At 33.7% G+C, this 14,609-nt stretch overlaps 1 protein-coding gene across 3 annotated transcripts in view; it reads left to right on the plus strand.

The window, feature by feature from the left end:
• Window positions 1–4,782: 4,782 nt before the first annotated feature.
• Window positions 4,783–14,609, plus strand: part of LOC408759 (protein FAM102B) — a 56,949-nt gene continuing 47,122 nt past the window's right edge. Inside the window, exons 1-2 of one of the 3 annotated variants that reach the window (XM_016911332.2) lie at window positions 4,783–5,038; window positions 5,142–5,291. In XM_016911332.2, the coding sequence (XP_016766821.1) occupies window positions 4,941–5,038; window positions 5,142–5,291 (248 nt within the window). In that variant the 5' untranslated portion in view covers window positions 4,783–4,940. The remainder of the gene's footprint in view (window positions 5,039–5,141; window positions 5,292–14,609) is intronic. The other 2 variants (XM_016911335.2, XM_016911333.2) reach the window with 2 other exon arrangements.

Below are 14,609 nucleotides of genomic sequence, written 5' to 3' on the forward strand. Positions count from 1 at the left end.
TAAATTTTTATATATTCTGAAAACTTTTATACAAATATAAATCCGATATAAATATAAAATTTTTTATTATAATTGTTTTATTTACGAGTACATTAAAATATAATAATAATAAAAATAACTTAATAATAAAAAGAAGTATGCTTATAAAAATTACTAAACGTTATAAATGGCCTAATTCATATAGTTTCTTTTTTTTATTTTATATATAATTAAAATATTTTTAATTAAATATATAATTTCATCTTAATTAAATAAATAAATTAAATATAATATATAAAATTTAATATAATTGTATTTAAATATTTGTTGTTATACGACTCGATATGTAATATTTTATTATTTAAATAATGTAAAAATTACAAATTTAAGGAATTTTTTCATATAAAAATAATGCTTTTAATATTAATTTCTAACATAATTAATAATATTAGTTTATAACATTGTATAATACTTAAATTTAAAAATCAAATTGTTTTCTTTCTAAATGTTTATTTTAATTGGAGAGAATATTGTTCGTTATTATCGAAAAAACGGAAGTTATTCGATGTTAGTGACAGAATAATGCAAAAACGTACCGGAAATTCTTTTGGATATTTAGATATAACCAATCAGGAAAGGTATCTTGCTTATAGTGAATTAATCTTAGGACCAATAGAATATTCGCATGAATATAGTTTATAGAGTTAACGATAGGTGGTGCTATAACACTGGTGAACAAACTGGAGTCAAGACGCGTCAGTTCACAGACGACCTCCGTTCCGTCGGATGTGAGGAAAATTTTTTGTCTGTAAAATTATCGGGTTCTCGTATTGAGACTCGTAATTTCGTGGTTTTTCGAGGAGTGAATTTGTAATCATGAAAAGTGTAAGAATGTGCGAAGTCGGCTAAAATCAATAAAAACAGGAATAAGTCGAAGACAAGTGAGTACAATTCAGAGCTAATGACTTTTTTTTTTTTGCTTCTTTTCTGGAACGGGCGTCGCATATCATTGATAATTTCGCGGTTTATCGTGCTTTCATTAACATCAGAATCTTTTTTGTTTCTGTATATTGTAGAATTGAATAAATCCGTGAGAAAAATTTGTAAATTTATTAGGTCGTCATCGGCGAGATGAAAAGAGAGGTTATAAAGACAGAAACTGTTCTGCACCTGCCATCATGAGACGATTTCTGTGAAGTATCGAATTGTTGTCTCTCGTTTTTTCTTTCATTAAAGTATACATTAAGAGTATTTCAAAATTTGCGAATATATTGAAGAAATGTTGTGATTCAATATTCAGTAGATCAGTTTAGTTTAGTTGTTTGTATTGAAAAAATACGAACTATATACATTACACGTTATGTTTTATCGCAGATATTATTTGACAGGTGATGGAATATTCCTCATTACAAATTATGTATCGCGAAATTTAAAAATAGTAATTAACTCTTGATTTATTATACTAACGGACGAAAATAATATATCGTTTATTTATTTTCCTATAATTTTATCTTTAGAAAAGCCGATATTAATTCGAAAATATCATTTCGATTATTTATAATCGTTTCTAACCGTTTTTCATTCTAGACCTGAAAGTAGCTAGAAATCCGTACGATTATCGTTTGTTTCGCGCTTTTTTTCGTATACTCATTGCAAGGTTATTCGGAACAGAACACATTCGTCTAGTATTCTTAATCGTGTGTGCATCTCTTATCATAAACGAAGTTTATTAGCGAGTGTCACGTGATAGACAATTTGTTTAAATAAATTAGTGAAAATACGAATAACCGTGTTTTTAATGCTTTTAATTTTTAATGCATATGGAAAATCAGACAGGTAGGTCAAATAACGCGAATTAGATTTCGAGAAGATTCGTGAATTCTTTTTCGCTTTCTCGATAATTATATATTCATAATAGTAATAGCAATTGCACGTGATTATGAAATTAAACGATTCAGTAATTCATAATATTATATCTAGAATCATGTTGCATTATCATAATTAGAAAGTATTCTAGAGAATTGTATCTGTTCGATAAAATATTTGCGGATAGACAATCAAAATTGAATTCATGCAAAGTTTTTTAAGTATGAAATTTATTTTTCATAGTTTGTTACAATATTTATAACAGAAAATCTAATTCTTTTTTTTTTTTCAATTTAATGATATAACGAATTAAAAGCAAATATTTTTATCATATTTTTTTATTTAGTAGAATTACATTTAAATCACATGAAAATTATTACGATAAACAAGCAAGAGTATAGATTTTTTTTTATCATTAGAGAATAATTTATAATCTAAGAAATATTAATTGTTCTCTCTTTTTATCGATGACGCATCGATAAGTTAAAAATTATTTCTTATCTTTCGCTCAAACAATCAAGGTATTTCGCCACAATTACGTGGAAGCCTATTTATTATAATGATAACAAGAAGGCAGAAACAATCAAACAAAGGAGATTCTAGAAATTTGAGATTTCAAAATTACGCGCAGTTCTTATCGTATCGTATTGTTAAAAATCGCACCTTTTTTTTAAATATATAAATATTTTAACGTATTCATTTGCTACATATAAATCCTATATTTTCATTTTCAATGCGTTCAAGGTTGCTTGTTTCACGGGAATTTGATTTCGTTGTAAATCGTGTTTAAACTTGCTTTTCACTCTTCATTAACGAACTATGAGTCTGCATACAAAGTTTTATTCTCACTCATAGCTGTTATTGTTTCTCTCAAATCAATTATTACTTAGACAGTTCAATGAGTTTCCATTGAAAGTTTTCACAGCACATCTTGAAAGCACTATTTTCATTCGTAATCACTTATCTTTGAATTATCTATACATATTTATCATACTAAATTATAGTTCAATTAATTATCTTCGAGGAGCGCGTATCTAAGAAATTTATTGCTTTGATTTATAGATTGACAAATAAAAATGACTGTAATTTTAATTTGAGAAGATTAGATTTTAAATTTATACCAACTCGTATCAAACGAGTTTGTATAAAAAGTAAAATTAAAATATAGAATATGTAGAAATGAATATGATAATTACAAATAATATTTAATATTCATGTAACGCCCTGAAAACATTTTAATTTAAATTAAAAAAAATTATTAAAATATATTTTTCTATTCTTCTCAAGCAAGAAATCACGAATAATTATTTACATAATTTCTTTAATTTCCTCTTATCCTCCTAAATGTACGATAGTATCTTTTTCTTTCTTTCATAATAACGTAGTGTACTTGGTGTGTGCAGTGTGAATGGTCGGAACGATTGACGAAAGAGTCATCATCGAGGGCCGTTAATTATTCGTAGCAATGTAGGAGTTCTCTCGCCTCGGGAGAGCTGGAGGGCTGCGGTCACCTACTTCGCAGCTCGTAACCCGACTCCAGGAAGAGCGAGTTCATTTTCGCTTGCTCGCGTTCCCAGCCGCAATTAGCGTTTTCAAAACAATTGCCGTTGCGCTGAGCGATGTCTAACGTCCGACGTCGACGACGACTGGCCGCCCGCCCGCCCGTCCGTCCGTCCGTCGATTCCCCGCTATAGGTTTCGAAGTCGCGTGAACGTGCCTATTGAAAATGTCGATAAAGGTTCAGTGACATTCGTTCGCGAACGTTCACCCGCGAACGCTACTATGTATTTGTTGCTTTTCGCTCCTGTTAGTTCGCTCTTTTACCGATAGGTCGTTTGTCGCCGATGTCGTTGGTAAATATGTCGCTTAGGTTATGGTTAGATATGCGGATTTTTCTGCAAATATGTGTTTTTTTTCCTATTACGCGTGTTTTGCATATTTTACACGCGAACCATTTTATCGAGCGAAATTGGGTATCGATACGCGTGCAATGAATAAGATCTTTCGTGATAAGAAGACGATATAGTCGAGTCAATATTTAAATATCGCGATAAAGAAAAATAAAAGTGTAATAATACTTTGGAAAATAGTGTGACGTGACATTGAAGCAAATTTAATTTAAATACGAATTTATAACTTTTGGAAAAATTGTTTTTATCGTAGGACAAATTATGATAAGTAAATACACGTAATATATATTATGCTAAATATCTTGGAATATATTTTGCATAAAAATTCGCATTCTAATTATAACTTTTGTATATGAAATATTTAACATCATTTCAATATTACATTTAATTATACATCAACGATTTCGTTGTACAATTTCCATCCAATATATTAGAGCCGTTAAATAACCTGAGAATCGACATTAACCAAGCACGTGTCTATTCTCGAAGAATTCCAGAAGCAAACAACAGGGCAGATTGTCCTTTTTTTATAGCTCCGTCATAAAAGTTTTCAGATCCACGGCTCTCGAATTATCCCCTAACTGTCTAATATATCGTTGAACACGTGGAACACGTGTTACGTATAACACGGGTGAAACGATTCCTCCTCCTCCTACTACTACTTTGTCATCAATAAGATACTGAATATTGTTTAATTTGCAGTCTCGACGACGAGGATGGCGTGCACGAATAATTGCCGTTTCTGAGCATCGAATAAAGGATCGAAGGAGGTGACGCCCGTGTGAGAAAGCGAGACAGAGTGAGCAGGGATGTCGCTGAAGCTTCGAACAAGATCCGCCCAGCCGGCTTCAAGTGTTCAGCTTCGTCGCTCGAAATTGACCAACCTCTAAAACGAATCTAAACGAATAAATATACATATATATATACATAATATATATATATATATATGTATATATATATATATTATATATATATATAAAAGAAAATCGTTTGACGATTCGATAGAAGAGAAAGGAGGAAACGGGAGAAAAAGAGAGGAGAGGATCGTGGAACTGCCTTTTTTTTTTTTTTATTTTTCGTTAGCAGAATAGAATAAAAGATATTTTGGTAAAAAGAGTAATTAGTGAAAATAATAGCAGAGGCGCGAGACATAGTTGCTGCTCCCCGCGAAAGAGCCAGAGTTAAATGGTCGCATTTAGTGCACAATTTCCGCTTTGCTCGCGTGTCGCGCCCCCGTGTACCGTGCACCACGTTCTCCGCAAGAAATCGCCGAGGATTTTCAAGTAAGAAAAGAAGCTGGAGAATCGCGGACGTTCTCCCGGTCTCCCATTTTATCCCCACGTAGTAACCACGAGTCGCGGTCAAAGTGAAGTGTCTTGGTCTTAGTGAGATGGCCTTCATGATGAAGAAGAAGAAGTACAAATTCTCGGTGGAGGTGGACCTCGAGGAGCTCACCGCGGTGCCATTCGTGAACGCAGTGCTGTTCGCCAAGCTCAGACTCCTCGACGGTGGATCCTTCGTCGATCATTCGACCAGGTATGCCAACTTTATCTTAAATATATATTTTTAAGATTCGTTTGCAAGAAATATGTATATTTGTATCTTTATTACGCGATTACGGTTCTTTGAAAAGGAGAAAGAAAACTGTTTTTGGAAACTCTGTGTGTTCAACGCTGTTAAAAAGTTTTAGCGACAACAATCGATGATACGTTGATTTATTTATCATTTGTTCATAGAATACTATATTCGCGGGGACATAACGTCGTAGCCGTGGAGAAGAAGAACGATGTCTATATTTAGCTGGGCTCACACATATTGAATTTTTTAATTCGCCATATAATAACGATCGCGTGTCTATACAGGTTTACGGCTCGTTAAAATTACTTTTTCAACCGGACCCGTGCTGTAATTACTCTCCGGTTTGTAAGAGACGCTTGTTTTACGCGAGAACGAAAGTTCTTCCAAAGTGTTTCGTGTGCGTTCTCGCTTTATTTTTTTTTTGCAAACTTCATTTTCATGCTCAACGATGACGGTATAATTCATTTCTAAAAAAGAGAAAAGGAGGGAAAAAACATGGAAAAGGAGAAAAAACTCTTCATTTTTCTTCTATTTTCTCTCTTAGTGATGATAACTTCGTTATGCTCAAGAGCGTAAATGGTTGAAATTTAACGAGCAGATAAATAATTATCACGAAACAAATGTGTTGAACCGGTTGAACGCGCGTTGACTTTTCTCGCTCTGGTGAACGAGAAGCGTTTTACGACACGATGAATTAGACGTTTACATTCGCCACGAAGAAACTCGCGTACATCCGCTAAATTATTTAGTTCCTCGTGAAAAGACCGGATACGTGTTTGAAACTCGTTCAAACTTGGATTTCACGCTCGTGAATGAAACGTGTCTTCGTAGATTAATATCCCTCTAAAGTATCATCCGAAATTCAATAAGGTTTCGCCAAGTTTTTGATTCCTTTGTTATCATCTTATCGTTGATTTGATTGGAAATCTTGATATTTCCCTTCCTAAAATGTTTATTATTTTCTTCTTCAGCCTTCTCTACTTGAAATTGCAATATTCTTGTTCCAAAACAATTCTTTTAAATTTTGGAAAAGAATCGTATGGGTTCAAATCGAGGAAATGGTGCCAGAATAGCGGAAGTTTAAATTCAATATAATTTCTAGTCCTAGCAATGTAGACGTCGATAATATATTCTTGGCATTTCTCCGTTTCATTAATCGGGGAATAATGGACGAGTTGTAGCAAGGAATCCATATGATACTTGTTAATAATAGAAGCCTGGAATAATAAACGAACGACATTTTGGATCAGCTTCTATTTATTGCTTCCTAGTAAGGCAAGAATATAATGTATGTTATTTGTGTAGTCGGTTCAAGGAATTAAAACGTGCCGACGCTTACAATTTGCCCACGCCCACAAAACTCTAAATTTGTTCTGCGGATTCTACAGGATGATTCATAAACAGCATGGCTTTAGAATCTACTAATCGCGCTAAAATAAATAAATAAATAAATAACACGTATCTTAGTTTTTCGAGTCACAGATAAAATAAAAAAAGGAAAAAAATAAGTAAAAATTTCCTACGTGCATAAACGTATCATTGGTTTTCGAGTTGTAAAGAAAACGTGTAAAGTAGATATGTCTACATATTATTTTATCTTTATTTTAAAGATTCTTATTATACACAATTTTAAATGCATATGTAGATAAAGAGTGTTTGTATGCTGTGTTTCGTGTATTGCATAAAGCGATAAAAATAAATTGAAGGAATATAAAGTATAAAGTTTGCAGAGAAAAAAAAGCAATTCTTTTTCGTCTCACAATTTTTCTACGGAATATTTATTCGAATATACGCTCGATATTATAAACAATAATAAAGTTCGGGATCAATGATCGATATGATCCCGTATAATGTTGCCGAGATTCGAAAGGGTTCGAATTTAATTCTCATCAACGCGAGATACGAGGAAAATTCGAGCGACAACATCTTCGATCGAGCTTTTCCACGCGCTTATTTTTTTCCCCTCTTCCTCCCCTTCTCGTTCCATTCGTCGGAACGTGCCTCGACTATCCCAAGAACCCACGCGTTCCACTTTTGCACCGCGAATCGAGAATTTCACAGGAATTTTCCTATTTCGTCCACGCGGTTCCACGAAGCCTTCCATGTTATTTCGAGAGGCACCCGTTCGAAATACACTATTCATGAGCATCTGGAAACATTCTTCCATTCTTGTATCTATTATTTGAATTTTATCAAAGGATTAACATATTGTGCTACCGGATCGATTTTATGGATCTTGTATTACCACTTAAATATTGTTCAGATATGGAAAAATCAATTAATTGTCAAGGAGATGGAAATTTTTATTCTAACGAATCATCATATAGTGACATACAGTTTCCATTTAAAATGGGAAAAATTTCAAACGAGAGTATGGAACATTTTTTTATTTATTTTACGTAATTAATAATAAATCGGAATTAAAATTTACGTAATTTTCATTACAGTTCATCATCTATAATGCACCAATGATACTTAGGTAAAATTAAATACATGATTCACATGTTATAATTTTATTATATTAACTTATATAATTTGATTATATACCGCCGTATATTGATACGTAGTTACATTAGAATTAAATACGGAATGATTCATCAGTTTTATATACATATATAAATTACTCATCGATGATTTGTTAATGATAAATTTAATTTTGGCAGAATCTTATCGATTTAGAAACATACATTTTTTATCGAATAAATATAATTAGAATTTATGTATTATCGTGTACAGTAGCAATAATATAAAAACGTAATACACGTATATATATAATTTATATACTTGCCACTGTACGTATAGATAGTTAATAAATTTTCTCATTATAGGATAATATCGTAAATTAATTTTAATCGCGATAATTTTATTATTAAAATAATCCAATTTGATGCGTTCGTAAATTAAAATACGTACGTATCGAGATATATAAGCTATAGTGCGCGTATCTGCCTGCGTGTGGCGAGCGACATGTATAGTATAGTATATGCGGTACGTGTAATTTTCGAAGCAGCTGTGGAACGTTTTGGATCGCGATCGATCCGATTTCGAGGAAGAGGTGTCGATAAATTTTCGTAGAAAAGCAGCGGGTACCTGTACGCGTTGGCATCTGGTCAGGTATTAAAAGCAACAGTTGGCCGATATCATTACACCGTGTTTTCTCCACGTGTGTCTAACAATAGATCGATTCGTTAATTCGTTCGATTAACTCGATTATTAATCGGGGCGAGAAGAAAGAAAATAAGAACGAATCGCGCTACAACCCGATGATTCTATTTATACGTGTGATCTATCGAACAAGGTTCCTCGAACGCGGAGAGTCGACTAATCTCGTTGTTTCTCTCGCGACGTAGAAAAAGCTATATCGATAATTAAAAGAGATGTTTAAACGTGAGATTGAACCTATTTGATTCTCTCGTTTATTGTTGTTCATCGATGTGCAAACAAGGATCTAAACAATTTTATTTATTTTAATGAAAGTACGTGTTGGATGTTTGTTAATATATTTGTACAATATTTTACAAGATCGATCCTAGACGTCGAAATAAATACAAAAATTGATATTTTAAAAAATATTTATTTTATTATAAGCGATTTAAGTTGGATGAAGCGAGATAGGAAATATAGTGACTTGAATCGCTCATAACTTAATTTAAATTTGTTTTGGTATTTAGAATCGATCATATGATCTTACGAATATATTAGCAGATAAACCTTTTATATTACGTTAAATTCTCATCAATTTTTGAATCAAACGGATTTTCTATAAAATATCCTTCGCTATATCGATCGCGTTTCATCTTCCATTATCGATCGTGCGTATATATTCAACCGTGTATTTCACTGGATCTGGATTTCTTAGTATTTACATTTAGCCCGTGTTATGCGCGATATCGTGTGCCTCCTTCGAACGTAATATAACGTTCCAACGTGTATAAGTACAAGATGCACGCGACATAAATTCAAGCTACCGGTTTCAACTGACATATTTCGTTGATAGTCGTAGTCAACACCGGATGTGTGTCTCGGTTAATGCGAACACTTGATATTTAAATTGGATAAACTTTTCGTTTTATTTCTTTTAATTCTTCTGTTTTTTTTTTTTAGATTTTATTTAGATTATTAAATTATACCTATGATTATTTGAAATATTAGAGAGAAGTATTAAATCATTTATCATAATTGGATCGAATAACAATTTGTTTTATTTCCTCGAACAAATCGATAATCGGATCATTTTTAAAAGTAATGAATTTGGAGGAAAAGAGAATTTATTATGATCATCGTTGAAAATTTTTTTAAACGAATGGTAATTTTATTTTAGCTTCTATTTTTATTCCATTTGTTCTCAAATTAGAAACGAAGAGTGAACAGTTTATGCATATATAAGATATGGAAAGAAATTTATTTTTTTTACTTCCTGATATTGATAATATTATAATTGCTTTTTTTTTTTATTAGTTACTGATAATATTTTCTATTATTAGTTTAAATTTCGCGATTACATAGCTGCAGCGATGATTTTAACGACTTAGGTTACGTGTAAAACAGTATGTTTCGCAATTTTTTAAAAAAAATAATGAAATTTCGTAATCGTCGAGATACCAGAGAATTGCATTATTATATTTGAAAATACTTTTTAATTAACATTATTTATAAATTCATTATTCTTTTTTAAAAGATCGTAAAACATCTTTTCTCGCTTGCAACGATTATTGGAAACAAATTTATTAAAAACTGTGTGAACGAATCGATGATCATAAAATTTAAACTAATAGCAATAAGGAACAATTGTACAATATTGTAGAAAAAAATTGTCGATATGGGAATGGATAGAAGAAATCAATAAGAAACGAATATATTTTCTATTATTTTATTATTCTTCCTACAATTTATTGAACACGTTGTCGAGGATTCTACGAAGAAGTAAAATAATTTTGATCCCTTTATAATATTTCTGAGACTTTTTTTTTTTTAAAGAACGTGGTCTATTTCCACATACATTATATCCCTTCTAAACTCGCGATTTGATATACACGTAGGCGTATAGTAGTAAATTTGTTAGCAGAGCATTTTGAAACGAGCATCTGGAGGCTAAAAGGAAGGGAATTCCTTATTACCCTCGACGATGTGTTTACCGCACCATAGGCGCCTGCCTTCGAGAGACACATGGCAACTTTGTTCCAAACTTTAAACGAGAAAAGTAAATCCGAGATGAGAATTCTACTCTCTTTGAAGCATTAATTCCAAAAGACATTGTGTCTATCGAAACTTTCGTACAATATAAAACTCCATATCTATAGATCCTTTTCCTCGAATTATCAAATTTAACGAACGAAATTTATCTCCCGAAAACTCCTTATCCAAATACATTTTCTTATTATATTTCAAATTAATTATTCACCTAGCTAAGAATATAAACGAGAGAGTCCTTACAATTTTCCAACTTTTCTCGATAAACTTCTTTTTTTAATAACCAACGCTGAAACCGTATCAATCAATAATTTATATCAACCTCAATATATATATTTATACACATTCCCTTATTTCTTTTACAAAAAAAAAAAGAAACGAATCGAAAGAGACTGTATAAACGAGAAATTAGCACAGTCCACCATACTTCCTCTCTCGAGGAACAGCTGCATTATCATCGTGAAACTTATCCATAATCCCTTTGGCACGGGATTTTAAATCGATGCGAATGGTGGAAACGAAATCAGCGAGGAAAATGAGTCACGTATAGAGGGGGGAGGGGGATATTGTTCTCGATTGGAAGTTTTCGGACCTTCTTCCCTTTTGTCCCTCGCTCGTGACGCCTCGAAGAATACCGGAAGCCGGCTGGACCGTTGCCAGAATGGCAGCATCCCTTCCCTTTCCCTCCCATTTTTATTATTTCCCGATTGGTATTTCCATTCACTTGGATTTTTTTCCTCCTCCTCCACGTAAGAAGCTTTGGAAATTTATCGCGAGTAGTGATTTTTTGCCCGTGAACTTTGCCCTTTTCCGCCGCGGAGACTGGTCGACGCCAACCGATACCAGAGGCTCGTTTAATTAAACGACCACGCGGTTCTTTTTTTTCTTCTTCTTCTTCTTCTTTTTTCGGTTGATAAGTTTAATCGCGGCAATCGCTGGCTGGCCTCGTAATTAGCCGTTTCTTCGGCATTCGTGCTTTGAAGCTCGAAACTTAACATCGAGATCTTCAACGGGAGTATCTTTTTATTAAGAAAGAATATTGGATAAATTGGATTTATTTGTGATAATTTTTGAACGAAATTGTTACAGTAATTAAATGTGACGAGGTTAATAATGTAAATTTAATATAAAAAAAAGGCTGATTTTTCTAAATTTAGAACTGAAACTGTATATCTCCGTTTAAAATCGATTCGCACGATCTTAAATTTCTCTTGTCAGATCGAAGAGAGAGATCTTCCCGTGAACGTGGCGCGCGACCTTCCAGTGAAAGGACCTTCGAGAAACGACTGTATTGCGAAAAATCGAGTTTCTGGCTATTATATTGATCGATCACGTTTAAGCTCTTTCCAATGACTTCCTGATATTGATTAACGAATTAACGAGATATATGTTTTGAGTCTTTTCTTTTTTTCCCATTTATTCTTCTCAAGTTTTCCTTGATAAGAATTTCTCGTGGAAATTAGAGGTAGAGAATTTTCTGAATTTCTCAACCATCGATATCAAGGAAATCCAGGGAGTTATGAATAATTTAATTTTTTAAGGAATGTTTGACGAATAAAATTTGCATGATAACAATCGTGATTTAAAAATTAATTAAGTATTAAATGAATTCGCTTTATAACGCGTAATAATCTTATTATTAAATATTGAAAGTGCAATTACGATACTTGAATTCTCTCTAATTTTATATCAAGTGTAATGTAATAGATAGGAAAAAAAAGGAGAAATTGTATATTGAAAATTTATTTTTCACGTTGCAACAAAAGCGTACAATGATCAGATATAATGGATGCTTTTTTTATAGTACATGGATCGTAATTTAATATCAAATTTTCGATGATTGTTCGATCTTTGTTAGGAAAATGATACGTGTGTACTCTTCTATAGAAAAAGTTATTATAAGGAGAAACACGATTCCTTCGGATCTGTGTCAGTGAGAACGATTTAAGTTTCTACGAGATTTCTCTTCTCTTTTGACTTCGTTCGAAGATGTATCTCTTGCTTCATCCACAGATAACTCGTAACAAATTAGTATGGCACAATTGCTGCGTTCGAGGCAATACATTGCTTAATCTAGAAGCATTAACTTTTCCAACAATCTGAGATCCCCAATGTCATTTTTCAAAATTCATAATTGACAAGGATTTTGCAATTTTCATTCCTGACCCTTAACAATATAACAATATCATCAATTGGTAGCAAAGATTTCGCAACTCATCTATCATTCCCCAGTTCAACTAAATTCTATAACATTTCTATAACATAAATTTTCATAATTATTAACTAAGATTTCGTAACTTTCACTCCTCTAATGGCCCCAATGGCCATTTTTTTTTTAAACTTTCAAAAATTTCGTAGCTTTCATTTCAACGTTACTTTTCCAACAAAGAAATTTTCGTAATTATTAACAAATTGTGATCTTCTTTCTATCACCACAATAAATTTCCATCAGTCGCTTTTCCAACGCAGATTCTCACAAATTATTGACAAGTTTATACGTTTTATCACAACTTTCTCCCCACTCAATTATAAATATTCTAAATATTATTTTTATATAAACTTTAACAATATTTATTATATCGCCAATTGATTAATCTCCTGTAGATCTCGACACGCCCTCGAGTACATATACTAACATGTAGCACGTTTCAGTGGAGGGAAGTGCAACAAACGAGTGGCAAGTGGGCCGTGCGATTCACCACCCTCGCAGTGGCGAAGGGGGCGCGTGCAATCAGATCGAGATAAGCGTTTCGATTTAACGTGAAAGGTTTACCGGCTCCACCTTGAACCATGACCTTCCGCTCGGATCGGCCGCTGGAATAAAGGGCTGGAAATAGGGCGTCCACGAGGATCGGGAGACGAGATTGGGGGCGGGGGTGGGTGTGAAATGGATTGCGCGCGTGGGAGACAGCGCCAAGCTCGCATGAATCTCGTGAGAAAGGGTTGAAACGCGAGTTCTCGCAAGGTTATGGGTTTTGTTATTAATGCTAATAAATTTTCTTCCTCCGAGATCGAAAGTTACATAAATCTCGAATCTTTTTCAGTTAAAGAAATAGAACGAAAGAACGTCTGCCAGTGAAAAGAATCTTCGAAATTCAATAATATAATCAATATTTATATCATCCAGGATATCGAAACGTTTAGAAATCGAGCTCAAGTTTGCATTTTCTCGTCTCGATCGATCTCGATCGATCGATCATTAGATTCGAAAGCCTCTCCCTCTTCCTCGAAAGAAAAGCGACAGTAAGAAAGCCTTCGAAGGAGAAAACGATTCTCTCGCCACCTTCTCGGAACATCGTTAGAAAGTTAATTCCCGTCCCGGATTCACGAGGCGCGAAAATCGAAAGAGAAAAGTCGGAGGAGGAAGAGAAATGCTGAAGAGGAGGGGAAGGCGGAGAGAAAGGGAGGAGGCGGGGGGGAGGAAAGCAGACGAGGGCACAGCGATGATAATGGACAATGTCCTGTCGTCCGGTGTGCCCCGGTCATGGAAGCGAGTGACCATCGTCGAGGACCTGACACCGCTTCAATGTGTCGTGATGAGGAAACACCCGATTACAACGCTCGCCATGGAAGAGAGAGAGTGAGAGAGAGAGGGAGGCACGGAATATATTTCTGCGTGTATCCACGGGAACGATTATGTCGATACTCAGCCGCGCCATTGGCTCGTGTAACCGTGCGCGTATCTGGCTTAGGAAGGGGGAGAGATACGAGGAGGGATCCTGCGTGTCATCGAGAGAGATGCTCACCCTGATTTTTATCGACTCGAGGGGTCACGTTACAGAAGTGTCTTCGAACGTGTTCCGCCGCTTTAATCGTTCTCACCGCTTCCTGACCAAGATCCACGTTTATATTTAGGATCCGCGGGGGTTCGAGCATTTTATTTACGATTCGATTATTGGTAATTATTGGAGAAAGTATAATTTTTAAAGAAATTGGAAGATCGTAGATATTCTATTTATTCGATTGGTTTATTCGAATTACAGATTCAATCGAGTAATTGCTTCTGAGGCGATAGAGTTGTACATTTTTTTAATCTCCTTTAATTATCTTCTCGAAACCGAGGAAAATATTTTATAGAGATTTATC

Source organism: Apis mellifera, linkage group LG3 (genome assembly GCF_003254395.2).
Source record: "Apis mellifera strain DH4 linkage group LG3, Amel_HAv3.1, whole genome shotgun sequence".
NCBI lineage: Eukaryota > Metazoa > Arthropoda > Insecta > Hymenoptera > Apidae > Apis > Apis mellifera.